We start from the raw sequence: 27,012 nt of genomic DNA on the forward strand, positions 1-27,012 counted from the left end.
AGCGACGTACGCAATCTGTTGGACGGCTGCCCCGGACTCTACAAGATTGGGAAGCATGCCGTTGGTCCCGTACAAGATGCATCGTGACATGAGACCAGGGACACAAAAAAGGGTTGCAACATGAGGCAGGGATGTGACGTGTTGCTGGGTAGTGCAGCAGGGAAGTTGCGATGCCCGTTTGTCCGCTTGTGGGAGAGGCGGCAAGCTCGCGAGGAGGTAGAAGCCAGACGTCGACAGCCGTGCGAGAAATTAGCTTCATCGTTCAGGGACTGAAAGCTGGAGAAGTAAAAATTGAGCATGAGGTTCCGCTGTGAAAAGGCGGAGGCGAGGGCGCTAGATGGAAGTCCGAGGCATTGTTGCTGCGGCCGATTTTGGTTTGGATATTTGGAATTGCAAAACCTCATGATGTGAGTAGCAGTCAGCTGGACGAGCAGTTCGTTCAAGAGCCTGCTGGAGCTATCCATGCGCGATCGCGGGGGGGAGGCCACAGCTCATGTTCTTGGATGCCACGCACTTCCAGCTCACGCTTGTGCGCGTGCGTATGGCCTGGACACTTTCGAGGCGTCGGAACGAAATTTGGCAGCAAGTCTGACGATATTCTTTCCAGGGGCACCTTTGGGGAGGCAGACTGGTGTTGGTCGATTGAAGTCACAGATGTGTCACCGTCCCGTTATCAGCCATGCACTCAAGAGTTGGTCCTGCTGTCACCGTGGGCCGGTGCGATGGCAACACATGGCAGGGTTCCAAGCGATGTCGGAAATCGAATTCAACTTCAACCCGTTCGTCGGGCTTGCTTGTATCCCTTGCTGCTGTCGGACTCCATACACAAGGATCATGCAGCAATGCGCAGCCTGCCTGGTTGATGTTGGCATTCCACGGAGGGCATCTTTGGACCTGGTGCAGGTTGGTATTGTCGTCTTGGCTGTTGGAGCCCAACCTTTCGTCTTGTTTGTGTAGATGATCGTTTGGAACGCTAGACCGGGGTCTATCGGCATCTAAGTACGGGCGCAGAAGTCAGGAAGCTGCCGAATCATGGAAGGCGGTTTGTACAACTCTACCTGGTCATGCGGGCTGCGTTTGTGGGAAACAAGCCGCCCCGCACTCGATTCCTTGTGTGTGAAGTTGAAGGTAACAGAGGAGCAACCTGTGGGTCATTGGAGGACGATGCGGCAGTCGGAGCGTCTGCCGGTGTGAGCTATTGGAGCGGGAGGTTTTGGAAGGCATGGACGTGGAGTTGCTTGTGGAAGCGTTTGGGAAGGGGCTTTCTTTTGCCGCGCTTGAAAGATCCCGCTTCAGTGGCAGCTTTGGAGTAAGAGCTCTTGGGTAGGCGTGGGAGCTTCACATTTGGGAAAGAGTGGGAGCTTTCTGGGAAGGAGCTTTAGGGGTGGAGTGGGCTGCTGCCAACGCGCCGGTGCAGTCTTATAGGGAAATGCAAACACATACACTGTACCCACTAGAAAGGGGACGAATCTCTGGGATGACGATTTTCTGGGAGGACGACTTTCTAGATTTTTTGGGCGGACGATATCCCGAAGGTCGATTTCCCGAAGGACGATTTTTTGGGAGGTCGATTTCCTGGAGGAGGGCAGCCTCTTCAGTGTTCTGGGTTAGATGTGGGGTAAGGGAGGTACGTATCTCTCACAAGTTCAGAGGGGCGCCACTGCCACAGCAGGTCGGTGCACTGATTGCCTCAACAGTCCAGTGGGCACTTTTTGATTACGTCAGATGTCCCCAGCACCATCGGCGCTACGCCTCGGAAGGGCCGCCACGGTTAATCAGTCTCCGGTGCAGACATCTGGCCCCTGCCATGGGCTTTCCTCCCGATCGCCTTCTGTCGACAATCTGACACCAGCCCCCATAAAGCCAGCTGTACGATCGTGCGCACTTCTGGGCAAATCACAATGAGCGGGGCCACTTTACGAGGAAAGTCGAAAGTCGAAGGAGATGCACTCAAAGGTGGGAGGGGACTTTTGGGGGGAATGTAGTGTCTGAGTCCGAAAGCTCCCACGGCAGGCCGGCCAGATGCACCAGTAGTGAGTTTGGAGTGGTGAACACGCCAGCATCCTGGAAAAAGGCCAATAATGGTATCGGTCGCCTTGCGGACTTGTGCATTCTGCTGGCTGGCACCATGGCACCAACCGCGTAGGATGACGAACCTCAGGCCCGGTACTGGTTTTCCTGCGGTGCATCAGCACTCGTGTTTCTGTGGGCGAATACGCCACCCACTTAACCGCTGGGGAAAATCTCAGTACACGAGATACTTGATAGGAGGTGACGATGCACCGCAATCAAGAAGTACTCTGGCAACACTGTGAAGTTTGGTCAGTAAACTGGGCTGTTGTACGAAAGTACGTACCTTCCCAGACAGTAAAGCGGGCCAGCGTACCGACCACACACTCAGACACGCGGAAGGCACCTACCCAAATTGGACACGGCGCTCCCACTGACTGGCTGACTGGTTAGCCCTCCACCCTGCAGCACGCACGACTGCCGATCAACTCAATTGCGACGCCTCGCTTCTCATCAGATCTCAACCACCAAGGCCTGAATTGCGACGAGCCACCTCCTTCACAACCAGTTTCACCCTCCTTCCGAGCCAAAGAAGCACCGTCTTCCGTACGATTTCACTACCGAATTTCGCAACCCAACCAATTATCCGCAATGTCGAAAGCTGCACCCAAAGACGACCCCCACTGCCATTCAGACTTGAGGTGTCCCATCACCGACATCAGCGACCACCGCTGCACCTCGCCCAAGTCCGCCATCGAACTCCTCGTGCACTAGGGCTGCCACGCCGGAGGAACGACTTGGGCCAGGGAGAAGAAACTGTGGGACAGCCGCGACCACAAGAAGGCTGTCTTGGCATACTGGTCGCCGGACGGAGTCAACACGCGATCCGAGAAGCTTGGCCTGGACCCTGTCAAAGGTCCTTTTGTTCTCGAATGCATCATCAGCAAGATGGCCTGGAGTCAAGACTACGATACCGATGAGGAGGAGGAGCAAGAGCCCGATCGTCGCACGACCGAGGACAGCGATGTCAACGACGGCGGCGTTGCAGACGGCGAGGACCTCGACCTAGACAGCGATGATAATCCACACGGGGACGAGGAGGATACCGAGGGCAGTGATAAAGAGGACGAGTACTTGGTGGAGTACGTCGGGTACAGTCCCATTTGGCTGCCTGCTCACCAGGTGTGCCCCGATGCAATCAAGAATTGGAAGGGAGCCAGGGTTCCCGCTGGCGGTCTTCGGCCGCTGCCAGGCACAGGAAACATGGCATGACTCCCATGACAAGACGGTTTGGCAAACCAGTCGGATTATTTGAACAAATGGGATGTGATTTCAGCCAGGGTGGGGATTTGACGGCGCAGAGGATCAGACGGAGGTGACACAGACCGACGGGCCTAAAATGGGATTGATGTCACGAGAAAGACGTTGCGAGTAGTGTTCCATGGCTTCAAAATACGTACACGCTGGCAGCAGCAATGTCTGGCAGTCAAATTTAATCGATTTAAAGACTGTACGATGTCTTCCATGGCCACCGAGATGTGACGCGGGATGAAATGGCAGAGAACATGCATGGATACCTATTTCATTGCTATGTGATTGCAACGGGAATGAGTGCGTCGCCTGACTGGCCACAGGACAACAGAATCCCCCTCTTCTACATCAGTGGGAACTCTTCCAATGTGACACTACCTTAGAGGAAGACAGATTTGACTTGGGCGCATCAGCTTTGGAAGGACCAGAGCAGACACTTCGCGGGTACGCATCGCATCGTCTGAATAGCTACGTCCGAAAATCTATGAGCTGCCGACCATGCACACACCGTTGGTGCACTTCGGTCGCTGCAATCCCAAAGTACTGAGATAGCCGGCACAAGCTTCTGGTGCTGAAATTTCCGACCCAAACCCCCACGGATCGACGAGTGGCTAATTTTACTAACTAACGCAGGCTGCGTCTGAGCTGGTGCGCTTCGGCCGGAGCTTGCATCGCGCGAAATGCGGCGCACATTGTCATCCAGCACACCAGAACCAAACCATCTAAAGAGCTGGTGATCTTTATTTCACGCTCATCTTCATTACTCTCCGCAATGTGCGGAGGACAGCGGCCTCGTTGAGCCAGGCAGCTGCAGTCCCGGTGTGTGTGGTCTGCAGGCTGAGCCCCACCGAAACAAATGTGCCGATGAACGGCAGGAGAATCAGAAATTTCGTCTGTGCCTTCCTTGGATCGGTGGGGCATGTTCTAGACCTTTCAGCTGGGGTAGGTAGTTGGGTACCTTGCCTGCCCAGCCTAAGGTAGGTAGAAGCAGAAGGTCCCGTAGGGGCTGAGGGGCTGTGCGGGAAGGGCCTGCCGTTGCAACGTTGGTGCAGTGTGCCGTCCAAGTAGGCACGAAATGTGAATGGAAGTCACCGATGTGACTGCCAGCGCCAGAAGGACCTTCCATGCCCTCTTGGCTTGGACATCACAATTTTTGGTGGGCGGAATGTGAGGCTTGTCCAACCTGCCAATTTCACTAATCGCCAATTTTACCACCTGCCGACTTTTCCACTTGTTGATGTCACTACCTGTCAATTCTCAGACTTTGCAGAACTCTGCCGCGCCTGCATACTTCTGCAACGCCTGTCGACTTCTGAGACCTGCAGACTCCTGCCGGGCACAGCCTCCACTATCCGCGACTACCCCCGCCAGTTCCTGACCCCAACTGCATCGTGACCTGCCTCATGGCGCACCAGCTCTCGTGCCTGCAGAATCTGTTCTTGCGCATCCATCAGGGAGGCACCGAGCTCGACAACTCAACCCGACCGCTGGCATCTGTCTCCCCAAAACAACCCCCCATCTTCCCAACGACATTCGATCCGTGGTCATCACATCGTAACTGTTCCCGTCTTCCGGTATTATGCACACTCCCTCCATCACTCCACATCGGACGCAACTAACATCCGCTAGTTTTCAGAACTTTTTCTCTTTATCGACTACCTCCCGCCCGGCCGAACCGATGCACGCTCCCCACCGGGGTTGAGCCAAGGAAGGCTGAGGGAGCAGCGACCCATACGTTAACAAGGTCAAGAGGCGGAACAAAATCGAGCTCCCCAGCAGGTTTCTAGCAGATACTCGAGCTCCCCCGCCGGGGTTGAGGAGAAAGGCTGAGAGAGCAGCGATCCATACGGTGAAATTTTCAAGAGGTGGTAGTACACCGAGCTCCCCCAACGGGGTTGAGAAGAAAGGCTGAGGGAGCAGCGACCTATATGTTGATAAGGTTTCTGGAGTAACAAGCTCTTTCCCTGAGATTGAGCACGATACCGCGACTGAGATTACTCAAGGCCGAGCGAAAGATTCAGCTCCCGACCTCGATCGCCGCCGATCTACCAACATTTGCACTTGTGGTAGCGACCGAGCCAATGGCATTCCTTCTCAACCGTCAAGGCGAGGCTGCCGGACTGGCTGCCGACGCTTGACGCTGTACTGCATGGTCTCAAAATTGCAGTCAAAGACACCTCATTTGGAGTGGATGACATGGAGTTCGGCAAGCTGCCATATGACCAACTCTCTCGCAGCGAGGCTCTATTTCAGGTCGTCCTTGATTTCTTGCAGTCATTGCAGTTGCCACCGCTGCGTCGTCATTTCTGCTCTACTGGGCACCGCCATCGTCTCAATGGAAACCATATCACGACCGTGCCTCTGATTCCTTGTTTCAGGCCAGAAGTTGCGATGTGCAACGCAGCGTCTGGTATATTTCCCCTCCTACCTCCTGCTCTGCCCTTGGACTTGTTCAATTTTCCTCGAAAGACCACCGAATAATCCGGATCGTGCCCCAAAATCACATTCGTCTCCCTTCTTCCCCATACTCTGTCGGTCCTCCCTCGTTCATCCTCCGCCACTTTCCCATGTCCCTATTTTGTCTAGACCGCCTATTCCATACCATCTATCATCATGGGAGGCGAAGGGCATCTCAAGTGCACAGAGTGACCCTGACAAGGATGATGGACGGACCAGTGTCCTGAACTCACCACTCGGAAGTCCAAGATGAACGAGTTGCTTCCATTCCACACGTCCAGCAATTCACATATCGTCCTTTTCGCCCTGTATGGTCGCTTTTTGCTGGCTTCATTATCGTTTTCTCTTTCTCGCCTCACCTGCATTCGACGGCAAGCGCTCCTTGACAAACAGAATTCGTTGGGCGATCTGCGCCTGCTGCAATATCACTGGTTCGCACCGCCCTCCATACACAGCCAGAGAGTTGACAGATGGATATCCACGTGGTGCGTTCTACAAGTATAGATCGCCAGATCATCGTTGCAAGGGTGCGCAGCCCCTACCCGTCTGTCTCTGGAGCGTGGAGCTCTGCTCCTGAAGCTCCGAAGGTCAATGGTCCTTCAACCCTCGCAATTCCCTGCTGCCGTGCGCATACATGACAATTGCCGGGAAGATTATCGTAAAGTTGTGGAGACGTCGATCAGCTCCGAACGCTCACTTCCGGACGTCTTGCAACTCATCTCCAACCGCGGCTCGTCGGCGCAGCGCATGCGCATACGCAACTAGTCAAATGCCTCAACTCTGGCGTTTTTGCTCCACGAGCCGTAGCGAGGCCCCATCCCCCGTCCCTCGTCATGCATCACACGTTCCAGATAATCTTGGTCTACAATCGAATGGCGTCGGCTCACCCTCATGTTGCCATGGTCTCAGACTACCCATCGTCCCTCCTACCATTCTTGCGCTTGCAACTAAGCTATTTCAGGGAATTGACGCGCTCCGCATGTTATTTGGGAAGACTAGCAAGCATGATTCGAAATTGATGTATGAACCCATACTCTGTGTATCCGTCGCCATGCCATCGTTGTGATGACACCTTGCTCTCCTTGCTTCGTCTCACAGCAGGCGCATGGTCCTCATCAAAGGGGTCTTGTATCTCTCTTCGCCTTGTCTATGCCACCCACGTACTTTTATCAGGTCTCAGTCGCCTCTACTCCATGTTCAGTTTTGTTGTTTGGCCACAACAATGTCGACAGAGATGGACGAGAGACACAAGCCTTCGTTGTGGCATGGTTCCTTTTCTAGCTATTGCGCGACCCTCTGTTGCTCCCTGTCTTCCGCGGTGCTGTCTCTTGGCGCCGTCCTTTCCTTCTTTCCAGCACACGCTCACTCTGGTTTATAGACACGTCAATGTGTTCAATGGCGGCAAGAGGTGTCTCCAGTGTTGGATCCCTGGCCATATGGGTAGCCCCCTTGGCTGATACTGAATACGAAAGTCGGGAAAGCCGCCAGCAAAAGAGACGTATTTGAAACAGCCATTTGGAGTTTTAAATACATCTATTAACTAGTGCCAGTGCCATTGTCAATGTCGGTGCCAGTCCTGTTGGTGCTGAATCTAAAATATTGTCCCTTGGCTCTGCATTCTTGGCATCCGTGTGTCAGTTCTCCATACCCATCGCTCGTGATTCTGCCTTTCCAACGGCATCCCGAGATTCTTCACGGTTTGATGTAAGCTTTGGTCCATCTTTTGGCGGCCAAGTTTGGGCTGTCGTCAAACGTAATCTCCCTCGTCAGTGGAAGTCAAGACCCCTGAGTTTGAGCCGCGCGTCGTGAGGCATACATCCCAAGATGAAAATACAACTAAGAGTCACTAATCAGTTGATTCTTGATAATGAATAGCGCCTTCTTCAACGCTTCGAAAGGAGCACTGAAAGTCTTACGGCGGCATCAAAGATCCACACCCTCTAAGCCACTGCCCTGTTCCTAGAAACAATAATTTTAGTGATGTCTGAGGGTGAGCTCAAAGTTTCCTCAACATCAAGCTTTGTTGACACAAGATGGTTCTTATCCAGGCTTCCACGGCCATACACTGATTCCTTCGTGTCTGTCTACCTCGGGAGACGACATTTGAAGTTGCAATCACCTTGGCTATGGTGGGTCTTATCCACATGTTCGACGACTCCTAAACTTGGCCTAGACTACTTCTGTCTGGCAATCCAAATGAGTAGCAGGCACAAGCAACAAGGGGGAACTAACGCCCTGCGTGTACATGCGTTGTCTGGTCCGTGGCTCGGTTGGCGGGTGTTGACTCAAAGGCACTGAGTCAACTACCATCTCGGAAAAAGCCTCCGCGCCAGACTGCAGAACCTCATCATAATTTGATCAAAGTATACCAAGACCATTTGGGGGAAAGCCTATACACAGGCCTTCCCAACTCCGTAGCAGAAGGCGGGAAAGCTTGGAAACCATCATTCAACGGCAGGTGTAGTGCGTCTCCAAATGGACGACAGGCAAAGAAGCAGCAAGCCTTCTGCAAGTGCAGAATAGACGGCGGTGGCTCTGGAGGAGAAAGGCAGCGGACACGCGAAGTACGATACGGAGAGCGCAGAGAGAATGTTAGCTGCAGCAAGCGTATACAAATACCTGCTTCAGGGTATAGCAAGACAAAGGCCTGCAAGGTTGTTGGCATTGGCGTCGGTGTCGGCGTTGGGAATCAGGATCCACCGGGCCATTTCAGGGGCGGACATCTAAGCTGGCGGCTCCTGCGTGCGTGAGATAGAGTCTCATCGAAAACGCTTTGAGACTCTGGTCGAGTGCCCTGGGGAGTCAACTAATAGAGCTTCTATCTCGATGCTCTGTCTCTACTTCGTTTGACGCCCAGTCTGTCGGGAAACGGTCCGATACCGGCTGTTGAACGCTCTCAGTCTGCCCATCTCCTCCGAATTCTACTCATGGTGACTATTTCTCTGTGTTTCTTGAGCATGCGACGTTGAATGCGGAGGATTCACCTCTTGGATACTTCTTGACGTGGAAGCTGACTGATTCCCTGCTGCTCTTGGTCATCTATGATGTCTATGGTAACAACTAAGGGCTAAGATCCATCTGGACACCTGCCTCCAGATCCTCACCACCGTCGGCACCCTATTATCGACTAGTCCCTTGATCGTTCTATGCAGATAGATTTTTTGCCTCGCTCTAAGCATCGGGCATTTCTCTGCTTGGTGCCCGGCCCAGGCAGCTCTCCATTTCTTCTTTACACATTCATCCACATTCCCATGCTCCCCATTCTATTCAGGCGGTCATCCCCGGCATTCCTCCACGCCTCCTTCACCTCCGCCGTGTCACCACCCCATCCAAGAGACTTGAAATTCTTATGCTACGGATTGACTTTGTTGATGAGCACGGGTCTTTGGTGCCCGGCTTGCCTCTTCGGCATCTCAGGCATTATGTGCGCCTGTGAAACGTCGAAGCTAATGTTTCTGTCTTTGTTTGAGGTGTGACAGACTTGGCAAAGGAGTTCTCTGTGGAACTGCTTGCTTGGTGTTCTACCACCAATATCATCCCTGCTCTTCGCATTAGGGAGGCGGCTGCTGTAGAACATGCGCCATTCAAACCGCCAGTCGCTGTCTTGGGGCTTTGGATTGTCTTTCATTGTTAAGGACATTTTCGGAGTTATCCTGGTCACATGAAAGGCGAGTCGAGACGACAACTTCCAGATTCTAGAAGACTACAACACGCCATCTTCCGTGCCGTACTCTGACTACAAGTAGACAAGACACCTCTACCAAGTCGCATATTCTCAATTGTGTGGCCGACGTCGAAAGTAACTTGTATGATCCTGGCTCACGGCCTTCCCGCTGAAGTAACCCGGCCAGACGGAGCCCCTCATCCACAAAGCGGCTCGCACGACCTTTCTACGAATCTCTCTGCGATTTGCCGCGCTGAGGTGCGCTGAGAACTGAAGGGGACTGAAGTACGGCGCGTGCGGGTCAAGCTTGACGAACGAGAAAGGGTCTTGGAAGGATACCGCATGGCCCGTGTAGAGATTATAGAGAGAAGGGAAGGCGAAGCAGATGTAATCTTTCTCTTGTTCGAAGACTCCTGCGTATTTTGCGATCGTGGAAGCCGAGTATGGGATTATATGAGTAGTAGTTAGAAATTAAAAGTATCGCCAGAGTGGTTTCTGCGATCGTGTAGGTCTTCATGTTGATGCGTTCGACGTTGTCGCGTTGATCTGGATGGCGACGACGCTTGATACACATGTTCAAATGTCGAGGTTATTTCTCGGGAACTGACAATAATATACCTAGAGATTCTGAAGTTAATCATTCAATCATAAGAGAGTGAAATAACTGGAAGCGGTCGCGGAGGGCCATCGTTTCGGGCCCAGTTTCAACACTCCCTTTGCCTACCGCGTCTTTGTGCCCTTGCGGAATGTAGTGCTCTGGCGAATTGCTGCATCATTACTCTACTCTCCTTTCTGACAGCACATTGGTATGAATGATTCTTCCCGGGGCTTGAATCTCACGATCCCTCAACGTAAATCTGGAGAATACAAGCATTAAGAGTTTGTATTTCGCACGACTACTTGCCATCTCAAGCGAACTTACTTCTAATGCTATCAGACGTACAAGATGCTGATTCTTGGTATAACAAGGATCCGGTGGCCTGGAGCCGTGTATGGGATGAGATCCACTGAATTTCAAGATCATCAAGGCCCACAGCGCCTTCGTCAATGACATATGCCTGAGAGCCACGGACAAGGAGACTGCCAATACGACTGGGTTTCGGGGTTGAGCTCTCGCCCGTTTCGGTGCCGGGATACTCGACAAGGCCCAGAAGTCTGCATGCGGCTCGATTTGCTTGACAAGATGATTGGGAATGCCTGGGATTGGGCGCCAAAGGAGGTGAGAGAGAATGTGCGCGACATTGGAACATCCTTTTTGCAACCGGTAAGTCAGTGGAACAAGGGGGCTGAAAGTCAACTTGCTTATGTCGCTCAAAAGCACAAGTACGTCAAAGGCATTAGATAAGAACGTCAGCTAGAGAGATGGGGGCCCTGAATGGCGGTTCTCGGACAAACGACGTGTCGCCTTCATGTCTGGATCCCCCGTATGCGAGAGGGTCTTGGAACCCCGCCTCAGGGGAGTGATCATTACGTTTCTGTTGCTTATCAGTATCATTGGTGTCTTTGTAACTGTTCAGTCCACGGAAAAGTGTTGAGTAAGCAAGCAAAGAAACAGACCGCTGTTGGCGACGTTGGTGGTGCCAGTGGTGTTCATGATACTCTATGATTCATTCTGTTGTTTCAGCTGAGTACTCAGCGTATTCCGATTCAAGAGCACACATGAAATGTTTTTATCCCCTTCAGCTAAACAAATTCCGGCTCTGTGAAGCCGCAAGTGGACACAAAATCCCACGAATCAGAAGCGCACCCGGTCACTCTAACATGGCTGACATGAACTCATCCCTCATTACCAGGCGCCAAGCATGAGACCACCTGTGGGCCGGCTTCAAAATGGTTTGTAACTTTGCCAAAGTTCCATTCACAACAGGATTGAACCCCGGCTCTTCCGAGGACGCCGCAGACGGCGACCGCCTGCAGTTGCTCGAGCCAAGTTTTCGCGACGACTTCACGATCGACGACTCCAGATTCGTCTTTGCTCACTTTTAATAGATAGCCATTGAATACTTCAGGATTGCTAGTGTATCTGACCCCCACAGGTTGCGTGCCATCATGTACTCGACGCCACCGCGTTGGATCCAGTGGCGCTGTTGGATAGGAACAAAGAGCCCGCGGTTTTGACCCTTCCATAAGGTTTTGACTCATCATGCGCTTCGACAATTATCTTTGCAGTGATGTCGGGTTCTCTCGGGTTGGCAACGATTGCATTGTGGTTTCTTTTCCGTTACTACCCGTCACGAGAACCATCACCGCCCTTTGCTTTCCACTACAATGTCTCAAGGACCTATATTTCCCTCGGAACGTACCGCAAAACCCTTCACTTTGAGCTGCCCCTCCGCATCGTGTCAGTCCGAGAAATTCTCTCTCAGACCAAGGATGAGCAAGATTTTGAATTCCACGAGACCTTGGCCCTCACCGGGTCTTTCCGCCAGTACAATGACTGTATCAGGCGCTTCTCGAAATGCCAACGCGATGAGGATTTCGACTTTGTGCGGTCATCTCTCATCTAGTACTCCATGATCATGAAGTTCCACTGGCATTCCGTTGGCGGCGAGATGCTCCAAGACTGGCACAGCAAGAATACCCGCGCTCTGTAGTGTACTTCCCGCGTCATCGATCCCATCTCGGGTACTCGGGGGATAGCTTGGGTATACAAGACTCGAAAAGGATTCGGTCCACGTCCGGTCGTGCAAGCTCTGCGAGTGGGATCAGCACGGGATTCTCAGATGGCACTTTGGTCTTAAAGGGGCCTTTCGAGCACTGCTGCTGCCAACGTACTTTACCTACCTGACGGAGGACGATATCGACAGGGCAATGGAATAATCTTCCCAAATGATATCATCGGCAATCCCGGCGACCTGCCGAAACGATTCGTGATTATAAATGGAACAACAGAGACAGGTACCAACACTTCGACCGGCATCCGATCGAGTCAAGCTCGAAATCATCAAACACGCCCTCGGGATCAAGAACACTTTTGCCTCCGTTGCCTGACATACTCCAAATGATGGTGGGCTTCACGCAACTTGCCACCTTGCTTCAGACAGATGGACTTGCTCCAGGACTCCAGCACTTCTATTCAGAATCCTTATTCCCTTCGAAGGTTTTTCGCAGTTTCCTGCTTGGAGTCGTACCTTTTTGACTGCCGTATGACTCTGACGGGGAACCATGTGAGGGGCCAATTGCATCCGGAAAGCAGGGCCTCGGCGCAGTTCGATGTGATGCTAACCATCACAATGGCTTCAGGCCCACGGCCGGCAGCCATGAGCTATGTACCGTGCATTTTGCACAGCGTGGGCATTTCCCTGGAATGATACCAGATGTCCCATCATTCAACTCCAGCCTGGACAAGCTCGTAGCCGCCATCGATACGTGTGCCGTCAAGTCGCTCTAGCACGTACTTACGCGAGCCTTGCTGGGTCCCGTGATTGCTTCCATGCTCGCCATCAATTTGTGGAAGTGTCTCAGTGCCTTGAGCAAAGGGGCGAAGCCAGGGTTGTGGGTAGTAGCAGCCGTGGAGGAGGACGTCTGTCTCAAGGAGGCGGCGGGGATGATAGGACCCCAGGCGGTCGCGCTTCAGGTTAAGTGCATGGCTTACCCGTTGAACGTGTTTGAAGAGGTTACGAAGCTGACCGAAGGGATCGCTGAGCTCTCTTCCATGTCCCTTATCAACGTGGGCGCCAGCAGTCTCTGAGAATGACGAGGACTTTGATGGTGAGTACATGATGCGTTACCACCCGTGGATGGGACATCCAATGAAATTTGAGTGTAGCATGTCCATTTAGCAACAAGATCAAACCGAGAACATCGACGGTGGTGGTTAAGTACGAAGATTCAAGCGATACAAGCTGACTCTGGTTTCATCCCGCCCGCAAATACGATTCCTTACTCCGATTGTTCCCCGTGAAAACTTTGTATCTACCCCATCGCAAGTATCTCCTCAATACGGACGAATTAACCTGACAAATCAACCGAGACCACCGACATTGTTGCAGACAGATCCTCGTAGTGCCCGGGTTAATCTCAACATACCGTTCCTGTATTCCCTGCAATAGCAAGCAAGACTAGTGGGACGTCTCGCCTTTGGCTTGAGAATCCGACAGTCTCAATCCCTCTGATGGAACCTTCTGGGAATTACCCACGACTGCAAAAGAACATCATCTAAGCCTTTTTGATTTTTGCGCCAAAAGTCCTCTTTGTCTTCCCTGTTTCCAAGTTGGTGGTGTCGCCCTTAGAATCATTCAATTCTTTTCTGTCAAGTCACACCCACTCAGTTGGTCATCAGAAGGTCTTGTTTCTCCAACCTAGTGGGCTGTTCAAAAGATGCAGGGACAAGGGGCGAAATAGTGGGTTGGGCACGCAATGAGCTGCTGAAAACAAGGAGGCATCTTTCACAGCAAAGGCTAGAGGACGTTCAACTCACACCTAGCCCAGCTGATCCACTGTTTGTCCATGTTCATCGCACGGGTGATAGCGACGAAAGCTGTTGATAGCAGAAACCAAGCGGGGTCCCCAGATTGAAGCACCAACGTTGCCACAGCTCATACCATCTCATGTGTCTCAAGTCAATCATCCATGACAAAAGTGGCAAATCTTTTGCAAATCAATACCTTTTATCACCTCTGATCAGCATCTTGCCAATTGTTGAAGAGGCATAAAGCCCTCTAGCTACCGTCCTAGGAAATTACCAGCCTGCTGACATATACTCTTTCTCGAGACTCAATAACATCGCGCCCAAGAAATGAGGGCTCATGTGAGACAAGTCCATGTCAACCTTCATGCGAAGGGATCTCAACCTCCAGTTAACTCTCACGCTCTACATCTACCGCTCACCAGGTCGACGAACAACAACTGCTCAATTAGATGCACAAGCGAAAGAGTTTCATATCAAACTCAAAGCAGACGCAACCAAAGAGTGCAAATTCCACGTTATTTCCTGCTGAAGGTCGTGCTGAGAGTCTTTGTTCTTCATGCTTTCATATCGGGAAGCTTTGACCTTGGCAAAAGGGTCTTTGGTGCCATTCTAAGATTCTCCATCTTCGGCGTTGATTGTCCCGAACGGTTTTCAGACCGGGTCTCAAGTTTCACTGTCGTCTCCGCACATAATAAGCTTCGGACCGAAACGCAATCTTGACGTGGGCTGATCATCAAAGTTGATAGGCACTCATGTGTCTCCTGGCGCTCCAACAACCTGCCCTCTCCGGTAGGTGGCGTGTTGGGGTTTGATGGAACATACCCTTCGACAATAGTGACTACACCCATTTATCTTTGCTCGCCTGTCATGTTTCATTGGTCATCTTATCTCAAGACATATGAGATCATCTTCGTCATAGACCCTGAAACAAAACAAAAAGCTTGATTGTTTTGACCTTCTCGCTTGATTTTAGGCAGCAAAAGCGAGCTTCAAGCAACTTCAGTCACGAAAGTTGAGGTATTTAGTCTAAAGGGAGCACTGCAGCATGTTCTAAGAGCGGACCAATCAATAAATGTGAACGATTCAATACTGTTATCCTTAGACCCGACATCCCTGATCACGTCGAAAAGACGAGTACGGTCCAAGGGGTGCCAACTTTATTTGATATTAATTTCAGTGAGATGCCACAGCATGCCACTGCCATCAGCGACTTGGAACCTCGTCGTCAGGAGAGCAGCGAAAACGAGCTTGAAGGGTACTGATCAGCCTACAATGTCGTTTTTCAACACATCTCTGTGACATCCTCCCTCGTTTCATCAGAATTTTGAATTATGTCGGCATTGTCACAATTAATGATGCTCCAGCGCTCGAGCTGGGAATGTAATTGCAAGAGGTTTCCCAAGCTGTAATTTCCAGGCCGTGTCGCAGTGGATTGTCGCCAGGCGTAGCTTTCTATTTCAACATCATGTGAATCGGACATTCAACGACTCAGCTCGTGATCAATGAAAACGTGGTTTCGATGTTTTTGTCGTGCCATCGGTGAAGCTGAAGGTCATTCTGCCCCGTGTGATTGTTTTCCTTGCCAGAAAGTATGATCCCGGCCAAATGACGTCTTGTCTGGGGCTCGAACCAGACACCATTCATCCAGCACGGAGATGGGAATGCTCGGCCTAACAGGTGAGTGACTTGGTCGCTGTTGGCGTCGGACCTCAATCCATGTAGTTCATGAATCAGCCCAGTGGTGAGGCCCTTTAAGGCCGAAAGATCCATTAGAATAATGCTTCAGTGTGTTAAGGCCGAATGGGCATCGATTGAGTCTTCGGCGGAAGCCGAGGGGAGATCGTCGTCGTCGATTTTCGGGATGTGCAGCCATGGGTGAGGTTTTGAGCTCATCGAAACGTTGAGAGTGAACATGATTTTTTCTGCGTTTCCATTATTGTCCCCCTTCCGCCTACTTCGTAGGCCTATGACTAGCTTTATATGAAAGAAGAAACTCTTATCTAAGATTAACAGGCGCACTCCGTGCGGAGCCGATGAAACGTCGCGTAGCAAATGTGTTATGGGTCTTCCTCGTCGAGCTGCACAGGCTTCGCGAGGTCGGCTGCCCAATAATGAAGCGTGATTCCAAACGCTGCCACTGTCGATTCGGGTAGACCAAGGCTCATTCAATTTACTTGACCGCAGCAGCTCTATTCGATGGGAGAATGCAGCGCCTTACTGGGCATGGGTTGATCGACGGCTCATCGTATGGGAAGAAGCATGAGGATGAACCTAATGGGGCTGACAGAATAAGGCTTTTCATGGTCCCCGAACGAAGGCCGTGAAAATCCTAAGCTCTACGGTTGGTGAACACGAATTAGTTCATGTGAACGTCGTAATTCTGGGGGTCGAGGGGCTCTTCAGAAGATACGAGATTCTCAACGATGGTACAGTCTTGCGCTTGAGTTGACGCTTGATCGTAATAGTCTGTCAACAGGCTTCAAGTCGCCAGATCAGACTTCAAGATTTGCTGATTACAGTAACCTAGACAGTCTTCTCTCTTGTAGGGTGGATAACCTGAATGGCCAACTTGGCTACATAGGGTCCCTGCATTCGAAGCCCTGGACGATAACCGCTGGTCTCTCAAGCCGAGGAGGTGGGATCTTGGGGTCCTTGATAAATACGCCTGATTGGCGTGAGGCCCGAAGACGACATACATCAGGCATCCAAAGAGGGCCCGGAAGATGCTGGATTTTGACGCCATCTTGGAGTCATAGAAGTGTTTCCCTTGAGAACCAAAATGTGCCAGCTTACCGAGCCCCCTGTGAAGCGGAGAGCCGAAGTGGTGCACCTTGGAGCTGAATAAGAAAGCCTACATAGCTGCCCTGCCCAGCCCCTGCTGGAGAGCCGGCTGCTGTGATGAAGGGTGTCGAGTGTTGTTTCATGACGTTTGAAAGCGATCCTCCATGTAACTGATGTTCAGGAGCACTAGTAGAGAGCACTGGCGGCTGCATTTGAGGCGTTGCGAGGGGTTTGCACAGATATATGCATTCATGTGGATTTTTGAGCGACGGCAAAGCTTCTGGCCGCTGGAGGGCTCCGGGGAGAACGAGCTTGATAGTGGCGAAGAACACAAATCATACGGTGTTGTCTCGCAACAAACTAGTCATCCAGGATGCAGAGGATGCAAAGGTGTCTCCGAAACCGCTCACGATCCCCATATCTTGAAGTTGGGTTTATAACGTGATGTCCCCCGACCGTACTCGAGGGTTCGGTCGGATGATAGGATTCATGTCATGTCTTAAGCAGCCTTTGCTGTTGAGGTGTAATGAGATGAGGAAATCTGGGTGGAAGATGATTTCGAGGGCCTGTCGACAGTCTCTGAGTTTGGAAGAGTTAGGCGAACAAAGACCAGAGGTCAAGGGGGAAGGATCAATTGAGATACTGGGGGTATTTTATGCAGTGTGGCACTGCATTGACGATGACACGCTCTTTGCGTGTTCTCTGCATAGAAGCATGGAGGCGGGACCACGCCGGAACGGCAGTATTAACAACTCAATTGAACATCTGAGAAGGGGAGATGCGGGCCTACCGGGTACGCTGTCAGACGATTCGTTATTGATTCCCACAATGACCATCTCGTCGGTTGTCCTCAAGACACCTCAGTTGGTCAACCCCGCTATGGCTACTTATCGAATTGCGGATGACGAACAACCATGCTGATCAGGCGGCAGATGTTTTCACCGTTTCTGCTGGGCTCAGCTTCCACCTTCACGCCCCCTTAGATTTACCCCTTTCTCTGTGGCTAGACTCTCCAGACCTGTGTAGACTACTTTGCGTGCGCTGGATATGTTTTGCCGCAGGCTGCGATGAGTGGGGCGCAAGATGGATGAAGATAGATGGACCTTTGCGCCTGTCTTGGGTGCAACGGTGCAGTGGCTGAGTTGTTGACGTGTCGGACTAAAAGGGGAGTTGTACGTCGCGGCGAATTTCAAGAGACTTACGACGAGCTATGAACGTGAATATCGAGTCACTTCAGGTGCAGCAGATGTTTTTTCTTCGCCTATGAGCATTTTGCACCCTGAGACACAGATAGATTAACCTGACTGGAGGAAGAGATATGCGTCTTTTCTCGGGCTTGAAAAGTCGATGCAGATCCTATTCGCATGGATTATTTGTGCGCCGGTCCAGCCGCAACACCATCTGAAGGGCCCAGATGACCACATGTCGCAGATCCAGCCATGATTGGCAGTGCTCCCCCAGTCGCCGCGTTTCTGAGTCCTTTGGGAACACGCGAGAGACTTCGCCGTACAACTTCAGCGATCCTACGAACAACAGCAGCCGTGCACTGGATGCACGTCAAGTTTCCTTTGTCTAGTGAAGTTGCAGTCTTCTGGTCCAAATATTCGGGGTGGGGCTTACTCCCTTGCTTCCGACAACCGGGTTGGGGATTCGCGCATGGTTGTGGTGGGAGGATTCCCTTGTCTGAACGTAGCGTGAGTAAGTAAGTAGTTAAAGATGAGGGCAAACTCTGGAAGATTATTTCCCTTCTGCTACAATTGCGTTGATCCTGGGCGTAGGGTTGAGGTAATTGATGCTTCATGAGATCTCGGGATCATATTGGAGGGCGAATTTGGTCATGGGGTACCCCTCACGATGATTGAGGAAGCTTGCGCTAGGGAGGCTGCTGCCGTATCCTGAATTTCTGTTTATTATGCATAAGGTATTGGTATTTTTCAGCCCGGTCGACGCTCATTCACAAAAGCTCCCACTGTAGTGGGAGGTTTTGCACACTTACTGAGAAACACTCTCACTGTAAAGCTCACTGAAAAGATCCCACCATATTGGGACACTCACTGAAAAGACGTCCTCACTCACTGAGAGCTCCCACATTCATAGACTTCTTCCTACAGAAGCTCCTACATCTTCTGTCTTTCTCATCGTTCTCAAGGCCAGCCTGTCTGGTCGCAGCCAAAGCCGGCCAATGAGACACCCTTCCCGCCGCAAACTCGAGCAATTGAAGGAAATCAGTTGATATGGGTGACGTGTGCGTTCACAAGACAGTAATCAACGGTCTACCTGTATCGTTTTCGTCTCAGAGAGTACTATTACGATGATACAATAACTAAAATGCAACGGCCATGTATGACAAGCCTGCAGTACATCTACATTATGCATGTCGTACATCATGCATGCATGCATCTCTTGCGCATTGATCAAGACTCAGACGGTTTGGTCAGCCGAAATCGCAGTGTTTAGCTAATTAGGAATGGTTTCTTAGAGTTTGACCGCGCGGTTTTATGTAGGCTCCTCAAATGCGAAGGTCAAGGCAATCAAAGGGGTCTAGTTTGGAGGCCTAGAATACAAGCAACAACTTGAGTATCTTTGTGACTGGAGCAAAATTTGAAAATACGAGAAATAGATTACTTTTCTCACGAACTAGCGCTGCATTTCGGATGGGAGTGCTCTCTTCATAGCGCTTAGCAGAGATATGTTGAGTCACCTCAACCCGCATTCATCTGCGGTCCGTCGTTGAGCAGACCCGCGCCGCTGAGATCACAAAGCTGGTTATTCTTCTTCCTGGGGTTCATCAGCCGACATGAGCGCACTCCTCGCCCGGCAATGGCCCGGCAGATAGACGCCTATCGTCATGGGTGCGGGCGACCTGGTCTGTCAACGTCGTGGTCAGAAGCGGCCACTGCATCAAGAACTCTCTGCAGGGTATGGAGAATAACTTGTCCCACCTTTCCACCTTCTTTTGAAGGGCATCTCACTCTCAGCGGGATCAACAGCACATTCTTGAGACGGCTTGGCTCGTGGTTGCTTCGTCGACCACGGGCTGGCCGTGATGCTCGCTTGAAGATCGACTTGGTCACTTGCCGTCATGTTTCCTTCATGCTAGTATGGCTGCAGTTTATGGCGCGGGGAATTTCAACAGCCGTTCGAGAAGCTCGCAAATTGGCCACCGCAGCATACGCCGCGAAGACGCTAAGAAGAAGATAGAGGTCAATTTTGGAAGTAAGCAGCTTCAGATTTGATTCATGCAGTCGAATCTTAAGACCCATCGAAACAGAGAGAAGAACAAAAGGAGGGGGTCGTCTATTTTCATTACAGCTAATGAGAAGAGCACGTAAGTATGCAGGGACAAATCATGAATCCCTGCTGGATTTCACGCTGCTTAACCAAGCATATGACCTGAACCATTTAGAAGTGCTCGAGCATGATCTGAAGTTCGTCCGTCTAACGACAAGTTCACAGCGAAGCGTGGGCGGTTTGCGCCTCTGAACAAGAAGGACACACGCCGAGATGCAACTTTCTTCCTCATGTGTCTGCTTTCGTCTGCTGCCACACTTTTGTACTAGACCTTACTGTTCCAGTGCCTAGTAATTGAAAACCCTCTTCAGCTTCGCTTCACCTCTTCGAGACCACCGGCGGAGGCAGCAGGGCGTCAGCGCTCACGGCTTACGTAAGCCATATGTGTAACAAGTTCATGGCTTACCCCATGACTCAGCTTTCTGCTTCATTCCTGAGCATAGGCAATAGGTATTGTCCGGCTCGGAGGCTTTGACTGCGTATGCGCTGGTGACGACGTTATTTGGGGCCAGCATGTGTCGTGTCCGCTTTTCCGTATCTTCTGCTCCCCTGTTTACGTCGCCGCTGATTACTTCACTAAAGGGACGTTTGTCACCTTCAAGTTACGATTAGGCTCTCACTACTACCATTGACAAGATTCAACGCCCGCATGGTCAGCCAAGCCACTGCACATCAAGAAGGGCAGCTTTTGTTACCGGTGAAGGTTCACACCGTCATCCATCGAGTATAAAGGCCACTGCAATCAACTCTTGTCATGGTCTGTACGCTTGTCGAGGCGCAGTCAACGATGCGGTGGCCAGAAAGATACGTCAGCTGGGGCAAATCAAAGCAATCCCCAATTTTCCATCACGGGCTGTGCCGTCTGGCTGCGTTCAAAAACTTGGACTTTTGCAATCAAATTATTTAGTACTTTGATACGAGTTCAATGAAATCATATGTGCTTTTGCCAAGTTCAAATTGGCTGAGATTACGTGGTGTTGATGGTGTGCCTATTCATGTTGGTAGTCGCTTCAGGTGAATGCTTGCAAAGATAGGCGGGGAAGACCGAACGTCGGAGGCCGGAGGTTGAGGCCCATTTGTCAAGAATGTAAGTTTCCAGGGTGTTTCTAACGCCGTCAGAAAGACCAACAACCGTGATATCCCCGGTAGCTCGGGCTCGTGGCTGGACTGTCCGCCTGTTTCCAAAAGGCTTGAGACGTCTTCAAAGGCTTGCATTTAAGAAGATGTCTTGAATTTGAGAACCGCGGTCGAGTGCGGGGTACTCAAATAATTGCTGTGCATGTCGTTATAGTGGATAAACTACGAGATGAACTCCGGCTCAACTCGATTCCCCCCGTTGCCTGAGCATTCCCCTAGATCTTTGAGATGACATCACCCCTGGCGTTGTATTGTCTAATCTTCCTTCTATGTGCCCTGTCCCCCTGCCATAAACCCCTGACAAACACAGCAGTTCTTAGAAATTGTCCATCATCTGCCGCCGCAACTGAGTTGGTAACTCAGCCAGTCGCCGTGTGACGCAAATCCGGAACCATCCCATCAACTACCTGCCAAATCCGAGCAGCAGTATTGACATGAATTAACGCGCGAATGCCGTTCAATTGTCGTACCAGACCGCAAACATGGCAAAGAATACTGCTGAGACGGCCCAGGTGCTAGAACGCACCCGCAACGCAGACGGTGCAGTGCAACTATTCCCAACGCCAAGCATTCCGTGGATCGATCAACGGCTCAGTCGTCCATAGGGGCTGTAATTATTTATGTCGGTGTGTGTACAGAATGAGAGACAGTCGGACCATATGGTGGCTTCTGGTCAACTAGCAAAGTCACAGGCCAAGCCAAGTCCATCTACAGACCCAACAACACATACTATAACTGATTCTATGCTGTGAGTTTGGTTCATATAGTTGTTGACTTCGATGCAGATTGCACGACAGGGGAGGCGACGCTTTGAGTTCGATCAAGTCAATTTGGCACCGATACAAAGCTTGTCATTTGACGCGCCGGGGTCCGAACTAACAAACCGGTACGTCAAATGAGATTCGAATCTAGCCATGGAAAATGACGACCACTATCGATGAGATAATATCGCCTTCATAGAAGAAAGACACTGAAGGATGCAGCGGACGGGAATGTCTCTGGTCAACATCGCCCGCCGGATAGCCAGTCCAAGGCAAAGATGGGACCCGACTTTAAAAGTCAGCTTGATCCTTTTGGGAAGTTTACGCGGCCCAAGCATTCCCGTCGTGTGCTGCCGGATCTCTGCCCAAAGCGACATGACATCTAGGGCTGAGGGATTGCTTGATTGTAGCATCCAGTGAGAACCGTGGAAGTCTCACAAGATGTACAGGAAATCACCCTCTGCTCACCCCCAGCAGGATGCGCTGCACGGAAAGGAAGCAAGCGGCGAGCGAAACTCACAATAGAAACTGATAAACTTCTTCTAGTCGGTCAGCCAAGAATGGCTTGATTGGGTTTCATGAATACTCGGGTTCGAGACCAGCGCATCAAACGTCAAGTCTCGTTCAACCAGACGACTCAGCGGAAGAGCTCCGAAACTGGTCTGTCACAACAAGCAAACAAACAAGCACAGATATCCGCGCATCCTTCGCCGGTAATAGATGCTTTGTTTCGCACTTCATCGTCAATCTTCAGGCCAACCGACAACGGTAGTGGCTGAGCCAGAACCAAGCATTTGTCGCTCACTGTGAAATTCATCTTTCTCGGCTTCGAACGGGAGCATGATTTGCAAGTCTTCTTGATGGAAACCCATTCAGCTTGTGGATATCGTACTCATAGAATGACAGAATGTGGTTCGATAATATTGGGCCATCATGCCACCTGGTCGTCGTTTGCGGCTGCAAATACGCAGAGCTTCGGCGCCCCCTTCACCAAGACATCGTCTGCAACGTCATTGCCCTTGCTAGCTAGTTGACGTTCATCATGATGAAACTGGCCTTGGAGATTGCCTGCCTGACGTTTGGGGGCAGCGGTGGGTGTGCAAAGGCATTCAGGGTCACGGTCGGGGCCAAGAGAGATTAGCTACTATGACGGCGGACGGCGTAGGGTTTGGGGTCGATGACAAGACATGTTGGCGGAAGGTTTGGAACTTGGACGACTCATGAGGCTGCTAGAATCAGCATACCTCCGAAGGAAATTCTTGATTGGGGAGTTTGCCGCAGTGCCACACGATGCAGCAAAGCCATGTATTCAGCTTTGTTAGTAGCCGTTTTGGCAAGGCGAATTTTGGGCTGGAGAACGTGCTAGAGGAAGTCGACTCCAGCACTTCGAGAGCGGCCTGCGGCCCAGGCTGTTGGCTTCTATTTGACTAGTTATCTTCGGGAACCCGGTGCCGGAGTGCAGACTACGGAGACAGACAGACACCATGACTCCCCGACGTATGCTGAGTCTAGGAACTCAAGGCATCCGTCTTCCTGCATTGCTTTCGTCCCCTCGTTCACATGCCCACAGCCCAGTCAAAACGCTTCTGAGTCTAGTCTCGCCGATGCTCTTGACAAGAACGAACTGCCTGTGTGTGGCAGGATCAATGCAGTGGAGGCGTCGCCATCGACATCTGCGCCCCGGTTGCGCCCTCCATCCAAGCCACCGCCGCGATGAAGCCCAGCGAAACCGTCACTGGTATCGACGCCTGACGGCTCAACTGCACCAGACGTGCTCAGAGAGACACTCTCGAGATGCAGGGAGGGCAATGAAGACACGGAGGGTCGTGACGACAAAGAGGTGGTGAGAAGTTGAGTCCTTTATCGATTTTTGAGTCGCAGGGCCGTCGAGGCATAGCATCGGTTCGGGCTATGTCATCTTACCGCATCGGCTTTCGAATTCGAAGAGCAACATTGGTCATCGAGGCATCGGTCTTCGAGACATCGATTGTCAAGGCATCGATTCTCAAGCCATCGGTTGTCGAGCCATTGCATCGGCGTGGAGGGAGGCGGATTTTCAGGGCTCTTGGATGGATGTCAGAAAGATAATCGACGTAACAGCACGAGAAAACATACCACAATGATGGCCTCAAAGTGTGGATGTAGAGGAAGATTTGAAACCACTGAGGTGGAAGAACAGGATAGAGGGAGGGACGACAGGCAAGCTGTTGCAAAAGACGTGGAACCAGCAAATACATGGAAAGATCGACTTCCGTGTCTTCGATCTGAAGGGAAGGTAGCAGGAGTCAAAGTAGAACCAGAAGATCAGGTCTGACGTACGGTGCGGCAAGAATGCCGTTATTCGCCCAATCTTGCGGATGGAATGTACCTTGCTTGAACAAATGCTCCTGCCAACTGCGAATTTTTCTGCGGGGTTCATCCATCAGGGTACTCACCAGGTAGCCGCAAGGGTCGGGATGGAAAGTTAGAGGGGAACGGCAGGCCCTTCTCCCAGTTGAGAAGCCGCCCGGGTGGTCAGGACCGTGCTGGCCAGGGCAGAGATGAAATTTGCTGGCCTTTCCACTGCAAATCGGGACATTCAATCGCGCTAGGGAGCCGTCCCACTGAATCACTCCCGCCTCCGCTCAACGTCGTCATCTCGGTGCCCCGCGCCGGCATGTCGAGTGGAGGCCACGGCGCCAGCCCATCGCATCCCACGCAGGCAGATATTCTGCCCCGGCGGGATACAGCACACAACCCACTAAGCACTCCACTACAAACGTTGATGCTTCAATGACTTTTTGGACGTAGTGTCGCATGATTCCTTTCTTTGATCTAGTACTGGGGCTGTAGTGGTGGTATGCTCCCCTGCCATCAGCGGCTGCACTATTCAGGCGATATATGCAGTCCTCCCATTTTGTGTTTGCCTCGACAAGTTTGACTAGGGTGATGAAGAAGGGCTTGCCTTGCTTGCAGTGATCGAAAGCGATGTGGAACAGAATCTTGGACTTGTCGACTGCCTACAAGGTGGCAGCTTTGCGCAACTTTGGCACGATGTCGTCCCTGGCGGAAAATGCGTCGCTTGGGGCTATTCTGAGAAAAACATCGAGAGACTGCAATAGTGAGTGCAGGAATTGAGGAGCGCACAGCCGAGTTGGACTAATTGCTGCTGGTCTCCCCAAGTCGGCTAAGTCGCGGTGCAACTGGGTCCAGGTTCGTGTTGCGGTTGCAATGTCGGACATGAAGTCGCGCAGGCGGCTCTCGAAATCGTAAACCCTCGATCGCGGCTTGTCCGTGCGATGGAGATCGCTGGTCAAACGAGGCATCACAGGTGTTCAGGAGAGGCAATGCGATCGGTCAAGCGGCGGAAGCCTCGGGATGGCAGACGGCCAATTCTCAGGCCACGCCAGACTCTTCGATAAAGGCGGATGGACGACTTGGGATAAGGGCACCGCGCAGAAACAGGTGGAGCCAAGGCAAAGGGCAAGCGAGGAGCTGAAGGGAGTTGAGACGGATGCAATCGGGGGTCGCCGCCATCGAAGCCATCTCAAGGCAAAAAGGCTGCAGGTAGACTGTCTCTCAGGAAGGCGCCCACGACCTGCCTGCCTTGGTTGTTTGCTCTGGGTACACTGTGTAGGGGACAATTAGCAGCGGGGCAAGGGAGGGGGCAGCACCGTGCGCCAAGTTTGACATGATGGTGGGCGCCTCAACTGCGATTCTTTTAGCGTTTGCGAGAACAAGACCAGGCGTCACAGCCAGGATGGACGAAAGACACGTGGAAAGAGAATGGAGTAGTGGCGCTCAGATGGACAGTCTGCAATTTTCTATAGCAGAAGATAACGGTCAGGAACAAGGAAGACGGCAAAAGTTCGGAGCCTAGTGAGTCAGCAGGACGTAATCGAGAGTGTGATGTAGTGAAGATGGCGATCCCATCTGTTGTCCGTGGCGGGAGACAAGCGAGCAAAAGACGTGCCTGGGCGAGAGGTGTGGTGGGGTGGGGCACAAATAAATGTGACGAAAAATCGGCACTTTAGTCAGCTTCACAGTGTTGGGGCCCTGGCTCGAAGCTCACATTTTGCCTACCAAAAATTGTGAGCTCTGAGCCATGCACAATTGTGATTGGGTGACTCGAATTAGGTACCCACACGACGGCAGCACCACACCCTACCGCGTTGTCGACCTCGAAATACTCTGACTTCATCCTCAGGGCACCCGGGCGCAGTCACAGCCCCGAGGCTACGGCCCTACATGCATATCGGCTGCCGTTCTCAACACTCATGCCGCCGTGGCTGCACAGCAACGCGCGGGGTGTGTAGGTGGTCAGGAGAGCGTGTCTGCTGAGATGCCCCAAAACCATGATCATGGTGGACGCTCATCGTGGCCATCCTGCAGAGGACTGTTGTTCCTCATGGCGCGTGCCTCGTTTTTTTTCGTTTTTCTTGTCTCCACCTCCATGCCAACTGGGCACGGCGCATCCATGGAAGCACCCATCAGATCAGTCTCCGAACCAACACAATGCAAAAGTAGAAAAGGGAGAAAGGGGGCGGGAAATAGTTGAATCAACATGATTATTGGCAGTCATCCACAGATCCTCTCTCCTCTTTCCCTCCCTCCTCTCTGTGCACACCCTCCGACTGCGCGACGACGACCATGACACGGCGACAGCCCGGGCACGGTCAACAACCATGTCAAAACTCAATAACCGGGAGGTAGAGCAACATACAAATAAAAGCCGCGGTGCTTGCAACGGCTCGACGGTAAGTGGAAAGTATTCCTTCACGGCGACCGTTGGCTTTGGTCATGCCTGCACCGCATCCGGGGACGTCCAGGCGGCTGCTGCGCGCATTTTGTTTGGGGCTAGTGGCGGCGGTTGTGGCTGGTGCGCTGAACGTTGACCGCGCCCTTGTGCAGGTTCAGACTTCAGAGGTACCTAGCGGCAGGTGGAGTGCTCGCAACGGCCCGGGCCCGTCCACCCCAGTGATGTGACGTGCTGTACCCACGCCTTACCTACCTAGAGTGTCCAAGCACCTTGGTGGAGCTTGCGTTGGTTTGGACCGCGGAATGTGAGGTCTGTCCACGCCTCCGCACTTCACCTCAGTGTCTTTTCCAAGTTGCATTTTAGGAGCTGGCCGAAGCCAACGCTGAAGAAGCAACGGCTTTGGAATCGGGGGCCGAAAATGAGTAAACATTGGGACAACAGGATCGTCACG

At 51.9% G+C, this 27,012-nt stretch overlaps 2 protein-coding genes across 2 annotated transcripts; one reads left to right on the forward strand and one right to left on the reverse strand.

The window, feature by feature from the left end:
- Positions 1 to 2,661: 2,661 nt before the first annotated feature.
- CGGC5_v017356 (uncharacterized protein) lies at positions 2,662 to 3,282 on the forward strand (the record flags this gene model as incomplete). Its single annotated transcript, XM_032026818.1, has 2 exons — positions 2,662 to 2,756; positions 2,817 to 3,282. The coding sequence occupies 2 exons, from the start codon at positions 2,662 to 2,664 to the stop codon at positions 3,280 to 3,282; spliced, it is 561 nt and encodes a 186-aa protein (XP_031876747.1).
- A 20,455-nt stretch (positions 3,283 to 23,737) lies between these two features.
- CGGC5_v017357 (uncharacterized protein) lies at positions 23,738 to 24,246 on the reverse strand (the record flags this gene model as incomplete). The annotated part of the gene is made up of 4 exons (XM_066153902.1): positions 23,738 to 23,887; positions 23,939 to 23,985; positions 24,059 to 24,087; positions 24,143 to 24,246. The coding sequence occupies 4 exons, from the start codon at positions 24,244 to 24,246 to the stop codon at positions 23,738 to 23,740; spliced, it is 330 nt and encodes a 109-aa protein (XP_066006741.1).
- Between the last annotated feature and the right edge of the window lie 2,766 nt (positions 24,247 to 27,012).

The sequence above is a fragment of the Colletotrichum fructicola genome (genome assembly GCF_000319635.2).
Source record: "Colletotrichum fructicola Nara gc5 chromosome Unknown KSG_Nara_v1_contig12, whole genome shotgun sequence".
NCBI lineage: Eukaryota > Fungi > Ascomycota > Sordariomycetes > Glomerellales > Glomerellaceae > Colletotrichum > Colletotrichum fructicola.